Source organism: Chinchilla lanigera, unplaced genomic scaffold, assembly GCF_000276665.1.
Source record: "Chinchilla lanigera isolate Chin_1 unplaced genomic scaffold, ChiLan1.0 scaffold00003, whole genome shotgun sequence".
Classification (NCBI taxonomy): Eukaryota; Metazoa; Chordata; class Mammalia; order Rodentia; family Chinchillidae; genus Chinchilla; species Chinchilla lanigera.
The window spans coordinates 9,351,415-9,378,129 of NW_004955404.1; the positions used below are offsets into that span (position 1 = coordinate 9,351,415).

The window sequence follows — 26,715 nt, forward strand, 5'->3', positions numbered from 1 at the left end:
GGAAAAGGAACTAAAACCACATTATTTTGACTAGCTGCATGCAAGTAATCACAATTTGAAGCTAAGTGTAAACCTTCCAGTGACATTTCAAATGTGTTGGAGTTGATTTTCATTAATCACAAATTTTGTGTTTGCCAATTCACCTACGTGTTAAAATTCATCTGCAACCCTGCAATCCATATCCACTGAGCTCAGAAAACAACTGAGGTGCCTGAGATTCATGTGCCTAACTAAGGTCAGAGAAGGTCAGGCTCTGCCTTACCATTTGAGTTCGCATGCTGTGGACAGTGTTTTCTTCAAGGAATATGTAGTGACATTTATTCTTTTTCTGCATTTCTGTGCTTTTCGTGGGTAATCTGGATATTTCAGGTGCCCCCCAGGCTTAGAGTGGAAGATATGACCAGTGTTCCTGAGTGCAAGAGGCTGTGATGCATTTCTGGAGAAAACATGTGTGAAATAATACTTTGTTCAGGTATGGCTTTCTAGTGCTGTTGGACATCAGTTGAATGTGGATGAATCAATCGTATTAAGATGTCTTTAAACACAAACATAAACAAAGCAAGGCTGTCTACGGATCAGTTGGTGAGATTACGATGACCAAAGCCAGGAAGCTGACCTCATTATTGCCCTTAAGAATGATGAGTCAGTGTTTGCTAACTCAGTGCTAAGGGTGACTTCTTAGTACACAGTTAACACAAGTAACAAGAATCAACTGTATCTAGGACTTTTCTTACTGAGGAGTACTAGAGAGGAAATCCATGCCGAGGTACATTTGAGGCAGCGTTGCTAGCTGTAATGACGATGACAAAGAGCATTAGATGTGTGAAAGCATCTCTTCCTCCCGGAACTAACCATCTTGAAGCACTGGACTCAGCAGGACATAAGGATGTGTGCACAGGCCGCGGTGACAATCTGTGGCGCAAAGGAAGGCTCTGAGTGTGGTCTGTGCGGGTTGACTTACGTGGTTCATGTGAAATAGGAGAAGGTAGATGAAGCAAATATCATTACTGTAAACAATATTTTGGAGACTCATATCATCCTAACCCCACATTTACCAAGGGCATTATTTGAGTATCGAGACGAATTTTAAGAATTATAACATAAAATGTTTTCAAGGGAAGTTATTAAGGCTCATTTCCCTTACAAACTTGAAACATGTTTGGAGATCTTTGATAACCTGTTTCTAACAAAATTTAAAATATAAAATTAAATGAATATAAGACTGCCTAGAGTTAGCTGCTAAAATGTAAAAAAAAAAACAGACTAAGGGTTAGTCTAGCTGATGTGTAAGAATCATGTTTTATACAGGAGTGAAGCTCTGGGTGACCATGGCAAGAACTACATGGATTGCATGATTTTTATCAGCTGTCATCAATTTCCCACTATACCTTCCGGCTCGTATATCAGAATTTCCTTCTCCTTTCAAATAAATGACAACCAGGTCCTATACCAGAATTGAATTTTCTAAAGCACTTCCACACCAAGAGTTCTAATATATCCAGCAGTTCCACCTTTCATTGTAAATCCAGTGAGTGATGTTCTGCTTTTATACACTGTTATTTCCCTACTTTGTTTCCTGGAAGTCCATTCTCCTAGGGACACGGGCAACTATGTGTGGACAGATAACACGGGGAATATGTTATCTCCTCTGAACTCCTCTAACAGGAAGAGAGACTTTTTCTTCAGTTTCATTTCCTCCCCAAAGGTGGAGATAAAGGAAGATTCATGGAGGGAAATATGTATAATTTAACCTGAAAGATGGTTGGGTAAGTAGGTATACAGACACCAGGGGTGTCAGATCGCAGAGATAGATGACTTCACAGCTTCCCATTAAGTAGGACATACATTTTGTTTTTTCCCCAATAATATAATGGTCTATGCACCATCATAATCATGTTGGAGAAATAGAATTATAGTCCTTAATGTGGTTCCATGTCCAGTGCACTTCAGTAATAACGAAAACCTGGAAGGAGCCTCTCTTCACTTACAGTCAGCTCTGCATTATAAAGTGTTTCAGCACTAACATGGAAGAATAATCCCCAGGTCCTTCTCTGCTGGTGCCCTGGTCTCCCACTTCTGGGACTTTTATTTCTGCTGCTACTTTGATGCCCACCCTCTGTCTGCCCCACTCTTTGTCTGGACAGTTTATTACTTTCAGCAACCTCTTGTATGGTTCTAGAACTATCATGAAAATGATGAGTACATCCATTGTGATTCCATAGTTAAATTTAGAATGCAGTCTTCCTGGTCCTTTTTCGTGCTTGTAAGTGATACTTTCTACAGCAGTGTTTAGGAGTAAAGTAATGAAATCATGATTAAGTGTTCACTTGCAGCGAAGCCCTTTACTTCTATAAAGGATCACAGCACTAGGTACTTAGACTCAACGATCTTTACTGAAAGCATACTATGCACTTTTGCTATGCCTAAATCAAGATTTCAAAGAAACAAAGGTTGTAACCAACCTAATAGTACACTGCATTTAGGCCTACTGGTATATTATTGATTTTTGTTGGTCTTTTTAAAAGCAACTGTAAAAGGGCTAAACAGAGTAGGAAAAGCAAAGGAAAGAAATTATAGGCAGGTAGAGAAGAGTTCCCACCTCCACACACCACGCCCTCGAGATCCTCACAGCGGCGATCGTCACACTCGCAGGTCTTGCCGTATACCCTGTGGTCCCCGGGTGGGTAGCAGGTGCACTTACCACATTCACATTTGCCTGAAGAGGGCCAAGAGAAAGCACACCGGTTAGGAAAGTCACAGTCTCAGAAAGGCATTCTGAGAACAAGCATAGGATTAAACGGAATCTCCTGAAGAGTGCTCAGCTATGCTCTGTAACAGTACAGCAAATACTTTATCTAACCTGACCAAGGAGGCCATCAGGCGGTTGACAGTGGCCAGCTCAGAAGGGATTCACACTGGCTAATTCTACCCTCGTTTTACTCAACTTTGAAAACACCATTGTGAAACTCTCATACTCAACTTAGTTTGATGGCATCATTTGAAATAATTAGTGTATACATTTTGGCATGATTTCACAAAATGTTGTCTTTTTAAAAATCTTTTCTCTTTGGGTTGATGTGCCAGATGAAAAAATATTTATAGATAAACTTCAGTGTGACCTTTTAGGGATTATCTGTAGTAATTTTATAGTTTATAGAATTCACTTTAGTGTGGAACACATGTCAAAGCACATGAATCTCCCCCCAAAAAGTTATAATTTTCAGTTTAAAATCTAAAAATACAGACTTTGTTGGAATGTGTTTGGATCACAGTTAGCCAGTCCCTTAACTAGTAGTATTATGATGATTTTCATTATTTTTTCTTGAGCTGTAGCTACATACCCAACACTACAGTTCTTTGCATTACATCATTTCGTTTTCCATATACTCCTACACTTACTAACGTTACTGCTCTCATTTTACTAAGCAGGAAACAGACATATTGAGGTGGAGCTGCTGTTCACAGAGAACAGCTAGGAGTAGAATAAAAATTCAATCCAGTGTCATTCACCTGAAAGCTGCTGCACCCACCCATGAAGTCCCATCTCATCTTCACACACTCACAACTCTGCGTCAGGAGGCTACATGAAAAAGAAAATTCCTTTTGCCTGAGGAACTGTACTGGTTCACCAGAAACTCAGCTGGGTGCCGGTGCTCCCAGGCATCTGTGACTCTCCTTCATTAGCCTAACCATCATAATCACACACTCATTGAAGCGATCCTAAGATGCTTCCGGCTGACCCTGCAACACTGCTCGTCATCCCATTGCTGCACTTGTATCTTGTTAAAGAAATTCTGAGTGGGTAGATGAAGGGGGAAAGCGAAATTAGTATTTGCAATCATGTAATTTCAGAGCTGTCATTAGAGGTAATCTAATGCAGTGATTCACAATCTTCTTGGCAGAAGTGGCGGGCTCGGCGTCCCTTTGAGAATCTGACGAAGGATGAGGCCCTGGATAAGGTTGTTCTGCTTTCCCCTCAGTGAATTCCTTTCAGTTTGGAGCTACAGTACTGAAGGTAAGCAGGAAGAAGGGGCTGCTCCCCCCAAAAGACTTCTCTCTTCCTCTCTGTTGGCCCAAATTGGACAGAGCGACAGCCCTGGGCAGGGACTGGTTGCTGAGGGTGAAAGCACAGGGACAGGCTGTGTAGACAAGCAGCCAGTGCCTCAGCACTGCATTTGCACAGCGGCTGTGCTCAGCCACAGCACAGCTCTGCGAAAGGACAGCAGGGAGGACAGGTGTGTGGCAGCCCCGTTACCCCTGCTGCGGTAGGGCTGCTCATCCAGACCCGCACTGTGACCCTGCGTCCTCCCACCAAAGTCCTGCTCCTCCCAGTTAACTTGCAATCAAGAACCTCAGCTTGGGGCAGAGAGGGTAAAAGGTTTGGAGGTATTTGCCGCAAGCTGCATTTCAGTCAGCCAGGAGGCGTGAGCTCAAGAAATCCATTGCACACCAAGTGACTGTAGTTAATAATGATTATTAACTACTATTTTGAAAATTGCTAAGAGAATAGATTTTAACTGGTCTTACTGCAAACATTAAGTATGTGAGGTACTATGTATGTTAATTAGCTTTTTGTAGCTATTCCATAATCATCCATATTTCAAATAATACATTGCACAAAATAAATACATGCAATTTTTTGCCAATTTAAATAATATAATTTTTAACAAAAATCTATAAAGGGTAGAATTCAGATCTATTCCTGGAAAAGTATGTCAGTACTGTTTTTCTCTTTCTTTCTTTCTTTCTTTCTTTCTTTTTCTTTCTTTCTTTCTTCCTTCCTCCCTCCCTCCCTCCCTTCCTTCCTTCCTTCCTTCCTTCCTTCCATCCCTTCCCCACTGCCTTTCTTTGTAAAACATCAGGAGGATCCATCACTTCTTCCCTCTATTTATGTAATACTGTGTAAAAGGTGAGGAAATTCAAGCATGGTGGAGCTAAATGATTTACCTGCAGTCACCTAACTAAATACCAGTTAGCACTGGTGTTAGAATCCAGATTTCTCAATGCACAAGTACTCTAACCATCTTTATGGGTGGGTGTTTGAATGGACCCAGTAATGCCGACCGCAGAGAGAAACAGACCGGGCCGTGTGGAGGTTCACTGTTCCTCATGCACAGCTCCGGGAAACCACTGCTACCAATCACATTACTCCTAAGGTGTAACACATTCTTAATTCCAATCACATTACTCTTAAGGTGTAACATTTTTAACTCCAAACATTGCCTTTCCTACTGGATTCTAGTTCACATACCTTTTTCAAATATACATTATGGATAAGAAGAAGAAGTAATTAGCCATTTTGCAATTCTTTTTTGCCATGTATCTATGGGAATATTTTCTTAAATTTTTTTATTTTAAAAATTAAAAAACTGACAAAACAACAATGAAGATTAAATCAAAACAACACAAAAGCAACAAAAATGATACAAGGCCACAAGACCAAATGTTGCTGTATTACGTACTGTTATCTTCAATGAAGTTGCTTAGTCCATTAGGCCATAAGAATGTAAGACTGACCAAGTAATCAAAGACAGTAACAAGTAAAAACTAAAAAAAGAAAAATAATTAAAAAAATATTGGAAATGGTGCAGAGCTTCACCATACAAAATGGTAGGAGTTCAACAATGGTTTTTATACTGCATTTTGTTTTCAGATCAGTCATTCTACTTACCAAATTCGAGCTTGTAAAACTGGTCAAGAAAAAAGAAAATTTAAAGCATTGACTGTTCCTCTCAATAAACTACAGACATCAGCAGTACACCTGCTCCAGCTACCCTTATATATACATGTAAATTCTGTTTTTCATTAAAAAAAATTAAAAAAACAAACACATAAAACAACATAGAGAACAATAAAAATAATGCAGAATTTCAAAACATGGTGATAGGATATTAACAATGGTTGTTATACTACACAATGTCATCTTCAAAATGGTTGCGCATATAACCAGATATAGGTATGCAAGATTGATCTAGCAATTACACATAAACAGTTTCTTTCAATAAACCAACAGATAGTAGTAGTACAATTATCCTAGCTATCCTGTGTACATATATAGAGATATTTTTCCCTCTTCCTTCTTTCTTTTTCCTCTCCCTTCCTTCATCCCAGTTGCTCCTTCGTATTGGAGCAGTTTCTTTTCCCTTTCACAATATCTATTGTACCTTTCTGATTTTATTTACTCTTTCGGGTTCATATAATAGGAAGGAAATACAGTGTTTACACATGTAAATCTGATTTATTTCACTATTGAGTGTGGTCTCTAGCTGCATCCATTTACCTATAAAAGCCTCTAGTTTATCTTTATAGCTGAGTAATACTCCATTGTATACAAATACCACATCTTTTTATCTGCTTCTCCGTTGATGGACATTTGGGTTGTTTCCAAGATTTAGCTATGACATATTGCACTGCTATAAACATAGGTGTACATATATCTCTGTGGTATGACGTTTTCAGTTCTTCTGGAAAAATATCCAGGAGGGGAATAGCTGGGTTGAATGGGACCTCCAATCCTAGTTCACTGAGGAATGTCCACACTGATTTCCACAGAGGCTGCACCAGTCTACCCTCCCACCAACAGCGGAGAAGAGTTCCTTTTGGAATTTATTTTTTAAAGGACATATTGAAGCAGGTATTAACTTTATACCTGTAATTCTATTGTACTTTATAAGATATAGTGTTTTCTAACAGAGAGGCAAACATAATTTCTGGAAAGGCTAATTTATTGTAAATAGGTAAATAAGAATAAATTCCTCATGCAACCCACATCTTAAAGCATATTATTCTTCTGTATTAAATCATACCTTCTGTCATCACCAAAAGTAAGTACCAACTTTAGTTCAGACACTGTTATATACCTTCCAAGTAAATCTCCAATTATTCTTCAAGATCCCATGTAAATTTCACTAAATCTATGACATGTGCATCCTCTTATGCACTTTCACAGATATAGCAAAATTAAAAGCACTTCTTATGTGTTCTCATAATTCTGGATCAACATTTACTGAATGAATGCATTAATAATAATTTCTGAATAGTTTGCTAATGCACAAATGTGAGTTTAAATGGCAGGGCTTGAATTAGAAATAGGATGTTAAAATAGAATAGCACAGGGGCTGGGGATTTAGCTCAGCGGCAAAAGCGCCTTCCCGGCAAGTGCAAGGTCGTGAGTTCGGTTCCCGGTACCGGAGAAAAAAAACCAAAACCAAAACCAAAAAAAAAAAAATAGAATAGCACTTCCAATTGCTTGAATACCTTTGTTCATGTTTTCCACAGTTAGAGCAACTAAATATGTCCCACATCGAATTTACCATCTTTACTGACAATCTTATTCCTTTTTCCTGGGTCCTTTATTTACAAGAATGTCACCATCACCTAGTCTGTCATTGAATCTAAGAAGCAGATGATATGTTTGATATTTTTCTTCTTTTACTTCATGATTCTCTTTTTGTTTTGAAATTTAACACAATTCACTTTCTTAAGACATATTTATGATTAATTTCCTTACATAAATCCTCCCGATGGCCCCATGTGACAATCGAGACAAAATTATACTTTTTTGCATACTTAATTTAGTGTAGTTTTCTGAGCATGAGTCTGATTGCCATTTTACATTACTGTGGGAGACATGGCTCAGGGGCCATGCTCCTTTTGTCTGTCGCCCATTCTACCCCATGTTCAAAGGCCAACTCCAATCTAATCTCCTCTGAGAAATCTTCTCTGACATCCTGTTTGGTTACCAGGGAGAATTGCTCCCTCACTCTGAGCCCAGCCACTTAGTAGAGCACTGATTTTATCCTCGATAAGTAAATGCCTGAAATCTATCACAAAAGGTGAGATCCTCACCGCTCACACTCACAGTGAGCTCTGTATCTTATTAGCAGTCAGTAAAGTTTCCTGTTGGTGGAGTAGAAAGACATTGACATACACACTTACTGACTTTTTAAAATCAGAATTTAAGTCCAATATTCTATTTTCATTATTAAATGATGATCGTTTTAAGATTATAAGATGTAAAAACTAGAAAGCCTGAGTATCTAGCTATTCTAGGTATGAGTGCTATTGTATACAAGAAATTGAGAAGAAATCTTGATAAAAGCACCCAAAGAAGTAAAAGTAAACCAAATAATTTAAAACACATTTATGAACAGAAGGAGAGAGGATGGAAATAACTACATGAGAATAAAATAATTCAATCACCAGTATCATTCACCCAAAACTTATCTGGAATTTAATCTGTGCTAAGTCTGCCTAGTCTTATTAAATGTTAATACCATAGATAATCTTTAACCACATATAAAAAGTCTGCCCAATGATACCTTTGATAAAGAACAGCAAATTCCTATAAATTATGTTTTAGGGCCTACTATACACAGCAGATTGATGTTCTAAGTCACATATGTGGGAGTTCTTTCTTATGCATTTCACATTAGACAGTTTGCTTATGCAAAATGCAGGAAAATTCTAGGTTGAGACACTGATAAAATGTAGTGTATGGCTTTATGAACAGCTAATTATATAAATAAATGAGCATTTTGTTTCACTTAAATTTTTAAAATATAAATGTATATTGTCCACAATCATTAAGATTTAAGATAAACATCCTCTTTCTTCCATTTGAAGGCAGTGCATTGATGGAGTACGTATACATATACATGTATCTGCATTATAATGTTTTTCTACCACAACTAAAATAAACTTTAAAAATTCTAGTTTCCTTGATTCAAACTATTCTTACATGAAAATTAAACAAACGTTTATTAAGGCTTTTTGTGTAAATTACTTGATTAGATGTGGGAGTATACTGCTAAATAAAAGATACGTGTTTGTAACTTTTTCCCCACGGAGCTTATCTCCTCTCAGTAATACGAACTACAAATAAGAGTGTTTGAGAATATATTAAACACTTATTTTGAGCAATATGACCGACTTCATAATAAAAATTACTGTTAGTGTAAAACTAAAGCTTTTAAAAGCAGGGCATGAAAGCTCAAAATATTTTAATAGATTTTAATGTTTTATAAAATGTACATACACTGAAATTTGCAAGGTATTCTTTCACTTCAACCTTAAGCCCATCCACTCTCCCTCTCTCTCTCTCTGCTCTTTCTCCCCTTCTCTCATCTATATTGCATTAAAATTTTAAAAATCATTCAATAAAAGAGATTTAAAGTTACAGACTGTTGTGAATAATCTTGAGTAGCATTACATGTATAATTACTTTAAATGTGAAAAAATTCTGGTAATAAAATTCTACTCTGAATTTATCAAATAGTCAGTGTTTGCATATATGTTTGTCTGGTTCCTTACCTCACCTTTGCAATCAGGACACTTTCTCTCCATCAATGCACTGCCTTCGAACGTCATCCCAACTTTGTCTTTGAAAATATAACACGTCATGATTTTTTCATTAGATGAGTGGCACATGAGACAGGCTAAATTGCAAAGGCAGTTAAAAGGAGAAAGAGGGGAAGGAGGAGGAAGAGGAAAAGAAGGCTTAGATAGAACTGCCTCATCTAGTCTGAGACAGCCTGGTGGTGGAGGTTGTGGGAGAAGCAATTTAGGAATCATGCAAAGCACAGATGACAGAGAGAGAAGGAGAGAGAGAGACAGAGAGAGAGACAGACAGAGAGATACAAAACAAGACAAAAAGAGAAAGAAACTTTGGTGGCAGAAGTACAGCTGCAAAGTGCATTTCATAGCAAACACCTCAAAAGGAGTTGTTTTTATAAATCCATTACCTGTCTATCTGTTGAAATTGTTTTGAGACACTACTATTTTGCAAAGTTTCCAGTGAAGAAAACCTGATGATCAATTCCCTGTACCACCATATACAGTCTCTTAAGAAGACTTTAAGAGTTGATAATTTTTGTAAAACACATCCATTCGGGGAAGTATGAGCTGCCATATGTACAGTTTCTGCACTAACCACTTTGCTGATTTCTTGTACTTGCACAAATGCTAAATCTTTGATGGGCCGAAGGCCCAGCCCTCAATTTTCTTTCTTCTATACTTCCCAAAATTACATCCTGCCCTAAGAACTCAGTAACTATCTTACATGATGAAGATTCTCAAATATATCATTTGTCTGGGTTCAGCCCCTGAGCACAGACTGTTTCATACATTTGTATAAATAATAAATAGGTATATAAACAGATATATGTAATTCATTCAAACAATATCCCACACCCTGGTTAATACAAAGTGATCTAAATCAGAGGTGACAGAATAATGCTTTTAATAATGATTGATATATTTTAAGTGCAATCTAGTGAGAGTTAGATAAAAAATATGCCAATGGTCTGCGTTTATGTACAATATAAAATATTGCAAATGCATTTAAAAGAATAAGACATTTCAGCAAGGAAACTAGTAAAAAATTAACATAGAGAAATGACTAATTTTTATGTACCAACAATAACCCAATCTAATACAACTGAAAACTGCTTTTGCAGAAGAACATTAAGAACATAAAATGAATGAATTTTTATTGTGTTACACCATAAAGTTATACTAAGGGCCATAAAAGAAGATATGTTATTTTTTTTAAAAAGACATACTTTGTTATTACATATGAAGAAAAATGTATGATTTACATAAATGGTGTTTGGGCAAATAAATATGAAAAAATAACAAGTTAAATTATAATTAGGATCTTTATCTTCATTAACATAGTAAGATTTAAAAGGTGAGACACATGATATAATACATCTATCTGACAACTGCCTCATAGCTTTCTGGCAATAGCAGCACCAGTAGCAGCAACAATAACAACAACAAACGCAAACCACCATTAAATATGTAGACAAGAGGTCTGAATGGGCACTTCTGCAAAAGGGAAACTGGAATGACCAGCAAACATCTGAGAAAATGCTCCTCCTCTTATCCATAAGGAAAATGCAAACTTAAATGCAATGAGATTGTATCCCAAACCCATCAGATAAACATTTACAAACTGAACATAATAAGCACTGGTAATAATTTAGAAATAAGACATGCCCAGTAGAGGACGGATGCATTGGTTGAATACTAGGGGACTGTTTGACATTACCTAGTACAGTTGATATGCCTAATCTAAGAACAAAGTATCCATCAAATTATTGGCTATATTCCCTAGAAAATGACAGACACATCTGCGTGAGGAGGTGTTCCAGGGTAATCATAACAACACTATCTCTGTCTCAGAGGAGAAATGTCCCAGTGCTTATCAGTTATAAACTACTTCCCCATCAGCTGTGCTATTAAACAGAACACTGTATAGATATTGAGATGAAAGAATCACAGATACATACACCTGTGAAGCTTAATGGAACACAAGAGGACAAGAAGACACCTGCTTACTATTTGATGGTGTAATGCCAAATTAAGCCAGTCCATCACCATGGTGTGTGAGAGTATAAACTTAGGGATAAGAATTTCAAGAAAGGCTTAAATGTGATTACCAAGAGTGATAATAATGGTTATCTTTTCAGGGGAGAAAGTATGTGAGTGAGACAACAAAGAGAGTTTATGGGATTTGGGCAGTGTTTCTTTTCTACACAAAGGCGTGTGATTGCCTTATAATATATATTTCATAAAGCCATAAATAAATATGTCCTATAACTTATTGGGCATAACAGATTTATCAAAAAATATCTTTCATGTAACTGGTGAGACACATTTAAAAAATAATCAGTCCCTTCACTCCTTTCAATGAAATAAATTTTCAGGGGACACAACATTTAAATATAAAGGTTTAAATAGCAAAAGACTAAACAGGAATAGAGATTGGAGTTTTCATAATCTTTGGACAGAAAGAGATTATTTGAAATGACAATAAACCAGAAACATAAAGGAGCATTTTGATCAAATTTAACCATTTGATAGAAGTAAACACATTGATCATCGTCAACATATTAATGTCTTTTAAGAAATGCCATGGAAATTAACTACAAATAAAATATTTTTTTGTGAAGCTGTCATGTTCATTCAAATATAGGAAATTTCTAAAATCTGTAAGTTATTAAAAATTTATTTGATACAGCCAGGAATAAATCTTGTTTCAGCTTTTTAAAAAATTTACACACAAGATACTATAAGACATATGCAAACAAAATGCTATTATCTTAATACTCAAAAGCAGAAGTAGAACTTTCATTTTACTTACTGGATAGCTCAGTACAGCCTAATTATAAGACAAAACAATAGATGGAGATCTTTATAAATTTACATTTTTATGAAGGTAAAGATAGAAACCAGTAATAATTTGTTTGTCATACTTACTAATTTCTAGAGTGGTATTAAGATAAAAGTTATTTAATTATTTCAAAAACTTGGAAATTGTTAGAAAGGTCATGGAAAATGGTGGAGTCCAGCCAAAGCTGCAGTTTACAGACAGGGAGACTGAAGGTCTAAGAGAGAGAAAATAAGGGATTCTCTCAAGGTCATGATATGAAGGAAAGATGCACAGGTCGTCTCTCAAGGTCAGACAGTAAGGGAGGAGATGGAAGCATCATTTCCTGGTCCTCGATCATTTCTGTAACTAATGTTTACCTTTTTTAAAGGAAATTCTTAGGTGACTCTTTCCTAACAATAATGGAGAGAAACATAGAAGCAGTGCCTCATAGAAAGCTGTTCATCTCTGGGAAAGGTTAATTTTCTAGAACTGGTACAAGATTATATGAAATTAAGCAGGTGAAATGTTTTCCAGGCTAGATGTTTCTTCCTTCTCTTTCTTTCCCTCATAATCCGTTTTTTGATTCTCTACTCTCACACTTGCTTCTGCAGCAACTATCACGCATGTGCACACACACACACATCTTTCTAACCCCCCCTTCCCAACTTTCAAGTTGGGAAGATTAACTCATTTTCTACTGTGCCATGCAGGGAACACACATGTGTTCCTACTCAGGGATACACTGAGCAAGACTCATCAATTCCATCTCAAGTAATGGCATTAATTTGATCACTGTTCTTTCACTCACTGAACAGGCACATTTTGAATATCAATACGAGCTAAACACTGTTCCAGGTTCTGCAGATGCAATATGAAGGAGGATATTTAAACACTGTTAACAGCAGCAGCAGGCGGAGTAAAGGTAAAATACATCAGTACACCCAGACTACAAAGCTAGAGAAAGTTTCTCACGATACAGAGTTGAATCTAACAGTGATTGGTCTTGTGTGAGGAAGGGAAATAAATTATGTGGTACTCTGGACTTATCCCTGACTCATTCACTAGTAGATGTGATTCATTTTTTCTTTTTCTTCTTTTTCTTTTATCTTTTTATCAGTACATGTTTGCAGCGCAGAATGTTTATACCCCTCGTGGGGAGGGAGTACACGTACATCTCATGTCTTCATTCTTTTCTTCATGTCCTTTCCTTTCCCTCATCCCTCCTCCTTCCATCTGACCCCCTTCACATATGAGAAACATCTATCTCCCTACTTCAGTTATTTATCTTTCATTTTGCTCTTTATTTATAGTTTGGATTTAATATATAAGAGATACCAAGCACTATTTAAGCTTGTGTATATGATTTCTTTCACTTAACACTATGGTCAACCACTATAGAAATCAGTATGGAGAGTCCTCAAAGGACTAAAATGAACCATTGCACCGGGCCTGGCTACTTCCACTCCAAGTATCTTCCCAAAAGGGTTAAAGACATCATGTCATAGTCATACACGCACACTCACGTTTAGAGCAGCACAATTCATAGTAGCTAAATCTTAAAAGCAACCTAAATGTCCTCCAACAGATGAATGGACAAAGAAATGTGGTATTCACACACAATGGAGCACTTCTTGGCCATAAGGAAAGATAAACTTGAGTTATTTGTAGGCAAATGGATACACTTTGAGACCATAATTTTAACCAAATGTGATGCTTTAGAAGAATAAGTTAAAACTCACTCATTCCCACTGCATAAAGGAAATAACAACACTATCGGTAATATTGGGTTGTTGTAAAACCTAAAGCTGTAGTGTATACAAAGTACATAGCACATGGTAAGTGCTCTACAAACAGGAGATATTATTGCTACCTTCTTGTAATAAAATATACACTAAGAGGCTTGAATTTCAATTACTTGGATAAAATTTGTTCACTTTCTTTCTCATTTCAATTTTCTGAAAAGCAAAACCACGTATTTCCTGATCCAGAATGAGATTACTAATTACCTAGAATCATCAATGTACCTCCCTGGAGGTAGCAGCAGGAATGCGCTCTATGACCTTACTTTTTCCTTTTTCACTTTTTAAAATTGTAAAAGCCACACTTGCCATCCATGTGCAATCGTTGGAGAGTAATTAGAGGCTCACATAAAACAGAAAAGAGATTAGCTCTTTACTAACATAGTCCTGCCTTGCCTAAAATAATAGGTTTACCATAGCAACGTGATTGCTCTAGAAAAGACGCCTGCCGAATGCATCCCAAGTTCCCTTGAAATTTCTATGAGAAAGAATTAAGCACATGAGAACTATCATATTCTGTACCATTTCATTTATGTAGAAATATTATTTTGGAGGGAGAATAAAGTAATCTTGCTTCAGACATTTGCAAGTGAAGAAGAGGTGCTTTCACCTCCCATTCAGAAACAGGTAGGGGCCTTCTTACAGTCCGATCCATGCTATTACACATCAATGGCTATGGCAGGAAAAGTTGCTGGTGACTTTGAAGTACAAATAGATGTCAGTTCTGGTGTTGGTGCTTTTGAATACACAGGAATGGAAGTGGTCATGGATCATATGAAGAAATTACATTTTAAGCAAGTGCTGTACAAATACACACATCTATTGTCCACCCTATAGTGTCTAAATCTAAAAACCAGACAGAGGTCCCCAAGATGGGCTCTTCTCTGATGTTTTTCTAAAGCAGAAAGCAAAACATCACAGAGCAGTTTGTTTCGTCCTCCAAATTAGACTATCTCATTATTTCATAGCCTTAATATTCATTTCAGGAATGTTCAACTAATTTGAAACAAGTGTGGACTTTTGCCCCAAATCAGGGGTAATTAGAAAATAGATTTTTAAAAAATTGAGAAAGAAATCGATAAAAATATACATGATAAAATTTCCATATATAAGCCGGATGTGGTGGTGCAAGCCCGTAGTCCCAGTACTTGGGAGGCTGAGGCAGGAAGATCCTTACAAGTTCAAGACCAGCCTGGGCTACAAAGTGAGCTCAAGGCCAGCCTGAACTTCATGGGAAGACCCTGTCTCAGAAAACACAAAAAAGATATAAAAAGAAAAGGAAAAAGATTTCCATATGTAAGGAACTGTTTAAGCTAAACTAAGGAAAATTAACTTATAAAGCAATATTTTCTTCCTGATAACTTACTTTAATTAGTCTTTGTTTCTCAGTCTACCAATACCTATTTCAGTAAATCGTAAAACATTAGAAATAACATATACACAGAGGGTAGACATATATGAAATTTTAACTCTATGTCTCTATGTATTGTACATGTAAATTTGGGGCTGATCAAATATTTTTGAGCAATTTATCCTCAAAAATCTAAAAGCTCTCTGTACTATTCTTAAATCTTCTTTTGAAGTTTGAAGTTATTTCAAGACAAAATTTGTAACTTAAAAATATACAAGTAAAACTCTATACATAATTTATCTTGTAGCTAAATGTTATTTTTAAAAATTAGATCTTATCAATAATTATGTATAGATACATTCATCTACATATTTTATATCCAATTTTGGAGAACATCTTTTAGCATCATACTCAAGATTTAATCCATTTTGTCAATAATGCTGTCAAACGTACACAAATGTTAGAATTTATGCAGTTCAAAATGCCAGAATTTCAATCATATTGAAATTTAAAGATATAGTAAACTTTCAGACTTCAGAAGGAAACAAAATTAATAGAAGTAGTTGAAGTGGACCAAAGCTGGAATGGTAGTCAGAAGCCCCATTTTAGTTATTATAGGCTTTTCTTTTTTTAATCTAGCCTGGACATTAGTTTTACTGCTCAAAGATATTTTTCTGTCTGCTATACAAAGAGATTAAATATGTGAGTTCTGAATTGTCTCAGAGGTAATCATTGAAAAGTGAACCAAATGTACCTATCTATTAGGTTTTCTAGTGAAATGTCCCAGGTGAGTTTGATCACATTATGTAATTTCCTGGACTCTGATGGCAGCTATGTGATAGCATTTACATTTTTTTTTCTTCAAATCTATTACTGTATAATGAAAATATAAGCAACATATTGCTTTGCTCAACTTGTATTTAGATATTGACATTTTCATCTTTGTCACAGAAAGCCAAATGCAGTGGTTCTCCATAAATCAATTCATTTTCTAGAGAAACTAAAATAAACATTTCCTGCCACTGACTGGCAGTTAAGCATAGAAGCACAGTTCCACATAATGGAATTTACCGGGACCATTAGTGATCCAGACCTGTGGAGCTACAGATGTTCTCATATCCTAACAAATATTTTCTGTAAATGCAAAGTAAAGTGTTTTAAAAGTCAGGGGAAAAGTTCATAAACTGTGGGAAGTCATATGAGAAAAATTCTTTGAGCATCTTGCTTTCACCTCATGGTTATCAAAAGTAATAGACTATTACTTTCACTATCTCAGGTTAATTGAATAGGAACCCATAAGAGAAGCCAGATAGATTTCCATGAAAAATTTAGCAAGAAAAGCTGAATGATGGCCCATTAAGTGCGGGTGTTCTACCTCCCTCAGATTCTACCAGATAAAAGGAAACAGCATTTTAATAAGGATATTAAGCAAATAGTGGGGGGGGGGGAAAGAAAGAGGGAAATGTTCATCTATCTAACGGAAAGAGGAGCATATCGGAAGACAGAGCACCCAAAGGCATGCGATTACTTGTCCCTATGGGCAATGAGAAAATCTCAAGCGCACTTGCAATGCACTTTCTTCCCGTGAGCCCTGGCATCTAACCACGGAAATGTGTGATAAGTGGTCATTTGCTTGAACTAGAACTTGAACTCAACTTGGGGTCCACTATATAATAAGCTAACAGTGCTGTATGTCTCTCTCATTCAAATCTTCAATCAAATCAAAGGAATCAATATGGAGGAATAAAAAGAAAACCAAAAGGCACACGCAAGGGCTAATTGTCAAAAACATCCAGGCCATTGTTCGAAAAGCAGTGTGTTCTTTGAAGTAACAGGAAATTACAGTGTTGGCTTCGCAGAGAAATGACTTTTGCTTTCACCTCATGGTTATCAAAAGTAATAGACTATTCAGTCAGCCCAAACAGGAATAGTTAGCGTCGCTGCTGTAAAAGCTATTCGGCAGTGAAATAAAGGTAATAAGGTAGTGGAAGAGAAAAAAGAAAGGCTAAGTGATTAGATGCATTAAACACTGATAGCTCTATATCACAGGAATGTTACTTTTGTCTTGAATCATCTTCAGGCTAAATACTTCTTACTGTCTGAGAGTCGAGAGGATGCATTGCTTGCCTGTGGTTTCTTACCTCAGGAGTCATAACATTAATTACACTTGGAGGTTAAATTGGAAGACTCATATTTTTCTGTTAGAAATCTGCTTTGTGGAGAGTATAATTAACAAAGATTCTAAACTACTCTGTTCCAAAAAGGTTTCTTTATATATCTCCCACTTAAATTGTGATTGTATTTATTTTGATGTGGAAAAGTGTTTTTAAATGAGAGATTTTCACAATTGCCATTTTGGGAGTTAGCATTAAAATATATATATAAAATGAAGTACACAATGTGTGGATTTTAGCTTTCAGTAATAGGAAGACAAAGTAATACATTGTACCTAAACTAGTTTCATTACTAGGCTTATAGAAAGAAATGCAATTCTTGAAAAAAAAAACTGTAAGTTGAAACAAGAACAATAAGCCATAAACTTATTACTAGCTTTGACCACAAACTGGGATCTTTTCCCATCTCAGAATTATATAACTAATAGCAGACAAGATATCAATTGGGCAAGGAAGACTTCTAGTGGCCGGGAATAGAACTATGAGATTAACTGGCATATCCACTTTTCTGCCTGTTGAGGACCCGGATGTATAGATTATATGATATATTCTATTGATCCTCTAGAGAGCCCTAATCAATACAGAAAGATAAACTCATATGAAAAGGGCTCTTCAGGTAAAATCCTATATTGGCACTTTAAACAATAAATGTGGAGAAGATAAACTTGAGATTACTCAAGTAAGCTGGAGACCCTGAAAAAAAGAGCTAAAAAAATCCAAGACCAGTAATCTTCCTCTCAAAAGCACAAATCTTTGCTGAAAGAAACTACCCTGAAGCTAAGCTCCAAGATTTTTCAGTGTTTAGGATAAACCATATATAAGCTCACAATCAAAGACCAACAAGTGTACACACAAGGAAATAAGCTACTGTACATGAAAGTCAGCAAAGAAATTCTTTCAGTCTGTTGTGCTTTAGATTGGATATTCTTGAATTACCTATCAAAGCCTTTCTTCTTGTTTGTTTAAATATCTGTTAACACCAATAGTTATGTATCTGTTTCTATAATTGTTTCCTTACTCTAATTTCTCATTTCTTTGATTGAATATCAGAAATTGCACTTGAAAGGACTATAGAGTGTATGGATGATGTTCTTTTCCCCTAAAATGGTTCACTTCCTAGAAGGACCCAGAGCAGTGTTTCTCAATCCCAGACTGTTTCCTCCAGGACACGTGGCAATATCTGAAGACTTTGCTAGGCAGAGCAACCGTCAGGGAGGGAGGTACTGCTGCCTCTAGCGGTGGATTTCAGGAATGCTGCCAGTCATCCTGCAGTGTAAGGACAGTTCCCACAGCAAGTAATTCTCAAGCCCAGAAAGTTAATAGCGCTGCTACTGCGAATCCAGGAGATGGATGAATAAAGACAGGCCCTCTTAATTAAGGCAACCAGCGACTGAGCTCAGATGAGGCTGAGTTGCACGTATCTTTTATTTCCTGTTCCAGCGAGGTCCGTGCACGGCGATGTCTGCACTCATACATACTTCCATGAGTGGTCCTTAGGAAATGACCTCTCCAAATCTACTTTTCATCCTTTGAGACTGATCACTTTCACCTGCTCTCTGAAGCTGAAATGCCCCCACCACCACAGACGCAATTACAGCTTTAAAGCTGGGCTAGATATCACTGATATTTAAGATAGAAACTTAGTGTTTCTCTAGTATAAGAAATGTTGACTGACCTAAAATGAACCTCATGATAGCAAAGGTATATTTATAGATAGAGATAGATATACAGATAGATTCCATTTTCATTACATATTCAATGCTTATGCAGGTCATTAGCATTTTTATGTCTTTTACTTTTAAAGTATGATTTAACTGATGGTAAGGTTATCATTAACAAACCAATACCTAAACAGTTTTAAAGCAATACAAGGTAATAGTACATGAAAAAAATGTCAGTATATGGCAGAAAATTTCCACCATTAAATTTAGATCCAAGGACAAGTACCATTAGCATGTCAGATAATTTCCTTCTAAGCTTTTTTTTATCCACATCCACTTCTACATATATGGGTAAATAATGCAATCAAATTTTATCTAATATCATAACAAATATTTTGATTAGGAACATTTTGGAAATGATTCATTCTAATTGAGACCACTCTTTCAGTAGACCTTTACATGACTCAAATTGTGGTTGGATTTAACATGAAACTATGGCATTATTTCTTAACAGTCATGGATAATTCTGTTACCAGCCAAACTTCTGCTTTATATAGAATTTGAACTCTTTTTGCTGACTGAATTTCAAGTATACCTGGTTAACTAAAAATTTGCCTAGTTGGCCATTCTCTCCCAGCGGAGACAGAATGTTATTTAATGAGTTAAATCAGTAAAGGGCAATCTTTAGGAGGAAAAATGAAACCACTCTTCTACAGGACGCACTCTCACACATGCTCTTCTTTGCCTTGTGTCCAAAAGACCTAAGATGATATGGGTCAGGGAACTCTCTGTCACTTTCATTCAGGACTGTGCCAATGGTAGGGGTGAATTTCTGTAACAAGAAGGGGTTTGCTATCTCTGACTGGATTTCTGCTCTTTGATTGGTCTGGAGCAACCTCCTATGGCTGGGATGATTCTCTTCTCCCTCCTCTCATCCAGTCTCACTCCCCTCCTCTCCCTTTTCCTCACCTTCCCTAACATCCTCTTTCGTTTTCTTTCTTTCTTTTCTTTTTCTTTCTTTCTTTCTTTCTTTCTTTCTTTCTTTCTTTCTTTCTTTCTTTCTTTCTTTCTTTCCTTCCTTCCTTCCTTCCTTCCTTCCTTCCTTCTTTCCTTCTTTCCTTCTTTTTTCTTTTTTCTTTCTTTCTTTCTTTCTTTCTTTCTTTCTTTCTTTCTTTCTTTCTTTCTCTTTCTTTCTTTTGATAGGATCTTGCTTTCTAGTCCAGGAGAGTATTGAAATTGCTAAGTTACCCAGGGCATCCTTCAACTTATGGTCCTCGTGGCTCATTCTCCTGAGTGCTGAATGTATGGGAATGAACTCTGTGCCGGAAAAATACTAGATTAGCAGAGAATTGTTTTCTTCTGCTGAATTATTTGTAGGCAAGTATTAATATTTGTCTATGCCTTCTAGCTATTATACAGAATGCAGAGGAAGACTGTTTAAAATTGAAACCAAACACATGAATCTATGAAGCCTCATAGCCTCAAAGGAAAGAACACTACCTTCCAATATAAATTCCTATTTCAGCAAAAAAAATCTCAATACAATTTACAATTATGAAGAAAACAAAATATTATAATTTAGGTATGTTTAGCTAACCTGTAAGGCAAGTCAAACATAATAAAACAAATCAAAGTGGAAAAATTGAGACCAATAATATGGAAAATAGAGACAACAATGTTTCATGAGATTATTTTTGTAAGAAAGGAGGGAGGTGCAATTATACTCCTAGGACCTGTGTCATTCTCAAAGTATTTACCCAGTGTTAGCGTACTGTTAGTTCCACCAAGAGGGGACATGTTTGATAAAGGTGTAAAACAATGAAGTTCAATGAAATATTAATAATAAATAACTTTATTAAGGAACAAAAGGATAGATTTTGTGTGATGAGTTAACCATTGATATACTGGCTTCAGTGTAATTTTAAAAGTTCATTGATGTAACATAGCAAAACCTGAAGCAATTCCATTTATATTGCATTCATATTTACATTTAAAAGACAATGCACGTTCATCAACCTCATTATGCTTAAGACCAAGGAAAGTCATTTTCATCTTAGCTTCTGGGCTCTTCTTCTTTTTTTTTTTTTTTTTTTCTTCCAGTACCAGGAATCGAACTCACAGCTTTGCGCTTGCCAGGCAGGCGCTGTGCTGCTGAGCTAAATCCCCAGCCCCTTCTGGGCTTGTCTTCCATAGCAGTTACATTGGAAACAGCCTAACCAACTAAAATAACACTCTTGAGCCAAAGAGGAGTTTGGATATATCAGATGCATTTTCTTGGCAAAAAGCAAAGTAAGCAAATATAAGATGTGAAAGTCAACTTGGAACTGCAATGTAAGTATTAAAATACCCTCAAAGAACATGTGTACTAAGAAAGGGTAGTTACCCATAAGTAAAAGAAAACTATTGACGCCTATTACAAATAAATAAGAATTTGACTGGTTTTGGAAAAGTAGAGGGATAAATCAGTGACCCTTCCATTTCTGAATGGAAATAGGTCTTACTTTCTGGATATTAAGACTTCTCCCAGCATCCTCTCAGGCACTGCCCATCATCTCCTGTGCCTAGCAAGGGGAAAAGTCATGATCACCACCAGATGGTACAGATGTCACAGTGTGGTACATTGGTGACAGGATGTCACCATCTGATTTAACCATGCAAGAAGCAAATGGATTTTGGTGATAAGAGTGATCGTTTTCAGTACAGTTAAAAAGGTTACACCTAGCACTAGCTTCCTAGAAAAGGACAGTGAATGTGGAATTTGCAGACATAGCAATATTAATTAGGAGGCCAAGTAGAAAGGAATTTAAAATTGTCACTGCTTCTTTCTTTAAATACCCAGTGGCTCTTCATCCCAATCCTGCAGTTTTCCTGAATTATCAATGCTCTAAATACACACATGAGAATAAGGAAAAATACTATCAGAGGAATTTGCATTTCCTAGGATAAATTATTAGTGCATTAATGTGACTAAATTTATCTTGTCTACCACCTCATTTGTTGCTACATTTACATATGCATGTCTGGCAACTGCCTTTTGCAATATGTCCAATGCTCCCACATAAGGAGAAAGATAAGAGAAAACAAAGACCTATGCTGTACACTCAGCCCATCCTCATCCTTGCAGGGTCCCGAGATTTCAAGGGTAGGATGTTTGGATGAACTATTTTCTCCTCTTGGTCAAGAGCCCTTCCACAAGATGCTTTGCTTTGGGCAAAATCATCATTCCTTCAATCACTTGCATCTCAATCATCTTCAGAAATGCAAGCACACAGATCACACGAGCTGTGCATGGGAACTGCATGACTCCTCTGTCCAGTGGCTCCTGCCCCCTCCTTCCATGCACTCCTTCATGACCTCTGCAGAGTTTATTCTTCCATTACCAGTTCAGCTACATCCATGTGCCCTTCTGTGAACACTGCTTTTCTTCTTGCCCTAAGTGAAATACTGCTGCTCCTGAGGACACCTCTGATCCTTTCTTCTCTCCTCCCAGACCTGGAACTGTAGCTTTGCCCAGAGGTTTGCCCACAGCTTTGTACACTCTCCTTCTGTGAGCTCTCACCCAGTTCCATGGCTTCATATCCGTCAGCAAGTTGTGTGCATAACTCAGACCTTCCCTCTTACTCTCAGACCAGGGTATACATTGTAAGCACCAACCTTGACATGATCAAAAGATCCATTCCACCACCTAATCTGGAAATGCCATGAATATACACCCAAATTCCTAGCCCAGGAGACCTTGTTTGATTTCTGTGTTTTTCACATGGCAAAATGAAATAAGTGGCATGATACAAAAACTATTTTCAATCAAGGGGCTGCACAATGGAAATATCTAAAGAAGACATCAAAATATCTAATATCAAGCAAAAATATTCCCTCACATTGACTACCTATTAACACATTTGCAAGTCAGCTCTGTAAAATGGACCTAATACTTCTTAAAGGAAAGAAAATTAGGCATATGTATACATATATAAGTTTAATCTAAAAACTACTTTTGGGCATTTGAGGATCCGATGAGAAAGCTGAGCCCTGCAATACCACACACGTACTTGTAGAAAAAGAACAGCTCTCGCTCTTTCTCTTGCTCTCACACCCAGTGTCAGTCTCTCCTCATCAGGCATCTGACACTTTATTGAGCAAACACACAAATAATCCTGCCTTCTGAGAAACAATGGTTAAGATATGATCCTTATAACTGGGGCAGAGAGCTCTGAGTCCTAGTCCTGACAGTTTTGGAAAAGTGACACCCTGAATGTGTCCTGAAGTTAGTCTAAGTAGGCGTGAGAGACAAATCACATCTGGCTTTAAGCTCAGTAAACTCTAAACTGGAAAATTAAACAAAATTTGGACTTTGGAAAAAATAACTGGAATATGATTAAAATACAAATCAGAGTGCACAGGGTGGGTAATAGGAAAGGTCGATCAGTAGAATCAGAAGGGAGATACTAAGGGCAATAGAATCAAGAGATGTAAGGTTATGGCAGAGGTGCGGAGGGTCAGACATTACCTCATTTGCCTGGAAAAGATAATGTCTAAATGATGTAAATTACCACAAGAAATATTAGAACCCACAAGGATATAACCTTGAAAATATTTTTTAAAGTATCTTTCCACTTCTAAAGGTAATGAAGCTATTCACTCTTTAATTTTTTCAAACATGTTTTGGGGGGACCCTACCTACTTGTGATGATTTTATAGTCTCACTGAGAAAGACAGAGATAAACAAATGAAATAATAGGTGTTAGATGTAATTTCTCTGTAAACAAGCTCTTACGTAAGTTGCTGATTTCATTCCTTTCTTATATACTCTCGCTCCATAAATGATATAAAGACAGTCTGTGCTTTCAATGATTTCTCAGTTCACAACATCTGTCTCACTTTAGCCTTTACCACAAAAATATGAATCAGAGAAGCAGATGTGTTTTCAGATTTGAATTTCAATAAATATTAAAAACCCATGAACAACAAAAATGAGCAGATGCTCAAAAGCCAACAAGATTTTAAAACTAAAATTATCCATTTCTTGATCCATGCATATACTCCTCACTATTAAAAGGGAAAAATACGTTAATCATAACTTTAGTTGATGACTTCTTTACAGTCTTTAAAATTTTCTGTACATTTCTTATACTTCTCTACATTGGTCTTAATGTACATACATTCTAATTTATACATAGAAAAATGTGTAAATCATGAGTGATTGACTTAGTGAACATCATAAAATGATCTGTGTACCACCCAAAGGATGAAATGTAATATTACCAGCAGCTCTAGATGTTCTACTTCAGCTCTCCTTCTCACTCCCTACTGTACCTTCTATCACTGCAGCTCAAACTCTATGGACATGGACTCCTACAAAATATATCCTTTTGTATCTACACAACATACAAAATATATCCTTTTGTATCTACCTTTCTTGTTAGGATAATGTTATGCAACTGTTTTTCCCCCCTTTGCATTCTTATTTCCTAGGAGTATTCTAAACTCACTTAATTTTAACAGTTTGTCTGAACTGTTTTAGAGATGTCTAATAATAACAAGTTTTTTCTTCCAGTATATTCCTGAGATCTTTTTATAATTTTTTTTTGCCTCTACAGACTGAACAGGACTGCCAAAACAATGATAGATAAAAGCAATGCTATCACCCATCTTTGTCTTATTCTTAGTCCTTGTCTTGTTCAATTTGTCTTGGGAAAAGCTTTAAATATGTAAATATAAAATATATGCCTTCCATTCTTCTTGACTAATTCTCCCTCCATGTATGCTTAGTCTGGTGTTAAATTCATCACTTAAGTTTGCAGTACATTTTCTTAGTTATTGCGTTCTTACCTCAACTCTAAATATCTGTTGAAATTCTACATCTTGCCATTGGTTTTCTTGATCAAACATCTCTGAGAATTCCAGTATCTCCATGACCTGTGGGTCTGTTTCTATTATCTATATTTCCTAATGGCCCTAATTGGCTGTTCATCTGCTTTGTGTGCTCAGACATATTCTTACTGAATTGAGAATGTTGTAAAGGCTCTGCATAATGCAGTAACCCTTTTGAAATAATTTACCCTTATTCTCCAGTAAAATTAGGTTGAGATCCCCAGTCCAACCAGGGATTGAGCCAGCTCCAGTTGTGTTGCACTCTTTCCTAGGCCTGATCTGTTTCTAATTCAGCAATATTCTTCCATATTTCCATAAGAATGGGGGAAGCATGTTTCCTGAAATTCAGTTTTGAAATTCAATTTTTGTCTTCCAAATATCACAAGATTCCCTGAGGTTCCCATCAGTTTGTTAATCACTTTCTTCTTGTCAGAAATCTCTAAATATTTCAATCTTCATGAACTGGCAAAGGCCTTGGAGGGAAAGCTAGGGTGGTGCATCTGATTCAGTTTTCTGTGTCTCTACCCCACGCTCATGGCCTTTCAGTGCTGCTAGTTTTGGAAGACTTGAACTCCCCCATTTTTAGTGCTTCACTTTGAAACTCCAGAAAGTTTTAACAGCTTTTCTTCTTATAGCCAGGTTCGCTGCTGGATTTCTCACCCTTGTTCCCCCATATAAGGTAAAAATCAGCAAATGGCCCAAGGGGGATGCGTTGCCCAGAATCTAAGTCACACTACACCAGATTCGCACCTTCAGGAGATCATGGGTCCTCTGGCCCTCACTGTTTCAATAGCATGCTCTACTTTCTTTAAACAGATGCATTTGTTTTTTTAGAACAGGTTTTCTTATTATGACAGTAATTTTGTTCACCTAAAAGTATTTCACCATGGTGAGTGTTATGGTTGATACACTGTGTCAATGTGAGAAGTTTAGCAGGTGAACTATGTGACTCAGCAGGGAGCCATCCTTACACTGTACTCATCCTGAGCCTGTGCAAGAAGAGGATACGGAGATGGTGGGGGCATGAGCAGATACCGTATATGCTGATAGCTGATATGCAATATAAGGAGGAAAAGACGCTTGCCCCACCTTTTCTCACTCTTGCTGCTTTTGCTGCCTTGTGCCTCCTTGAAGCGTTGCCCCTGTTTCCTGCCACCCTGCCTTGAAGCCAGCTGATTACGGACTGAAACCTTCACAAACTGTGAGCTAAATAAACCTTTCCTTCCTTAATTTGGGGTGTTGGGTATTTTGCCTCAACAATGAGAGAAAAGTAACTGAGACAGTGAGAAATTACATATATATAATTTCTTTTTTCATTTCAGGTAAGTTTTTGTTAAAGTCATTTAATGACTCCTTTTTTTTTTCCTTTCTGGTATCAGGAATTGAACTCATGCCCTTGCACTCGCCAGGCAGGTGCTGTGCCGCTGAGCTAAATCCCCAGTCCCCCATTTAATGATTCTTTTACTTAATGTATAACTTTCAGATAATTTTCAGACCTTTTAATATTAAAAATGGTACTTTTTTCTAATGAAATACAGCAAAGGAAAATAATTATACCCTGTGGCTCTCTGAAAGGAGCCCACATTAACACACTACAGCATTATTCCTACAGGCACTCAGTGGAGAGGTAGAAGGAAGAGAACTTAGTGACTACTGAAAAAGGCCCAATATCCTCAAAATGATTCCTATGGTTTTCACTACA

General features: G+C 36.8%; 1 protein-coding gene across 1 annotated transcript in view; it reads right to left on the reverse strand.

The window, feature by feature from the left end:
• Window positions 1-26,715, reverse strand: part of Itgbl1 (integrin, beta-like 1 (with EGF-like repeat domains)) — a 214,305-nt gene that overhangs the window by 20,008 nt on the left and 167,582 nt on the right. Inside the window, exon 8 of the mRNA XM_005374034.2 lies at window positions 2,600-2,716. Within this exon, the coding sequence (XP_005374091.1) occupies window positions 2,600-2,716 (117 nt within the window). The remainder of the gene's footprint in view (window positions 1-2,599; window positions 2,717-26,715) is intronic.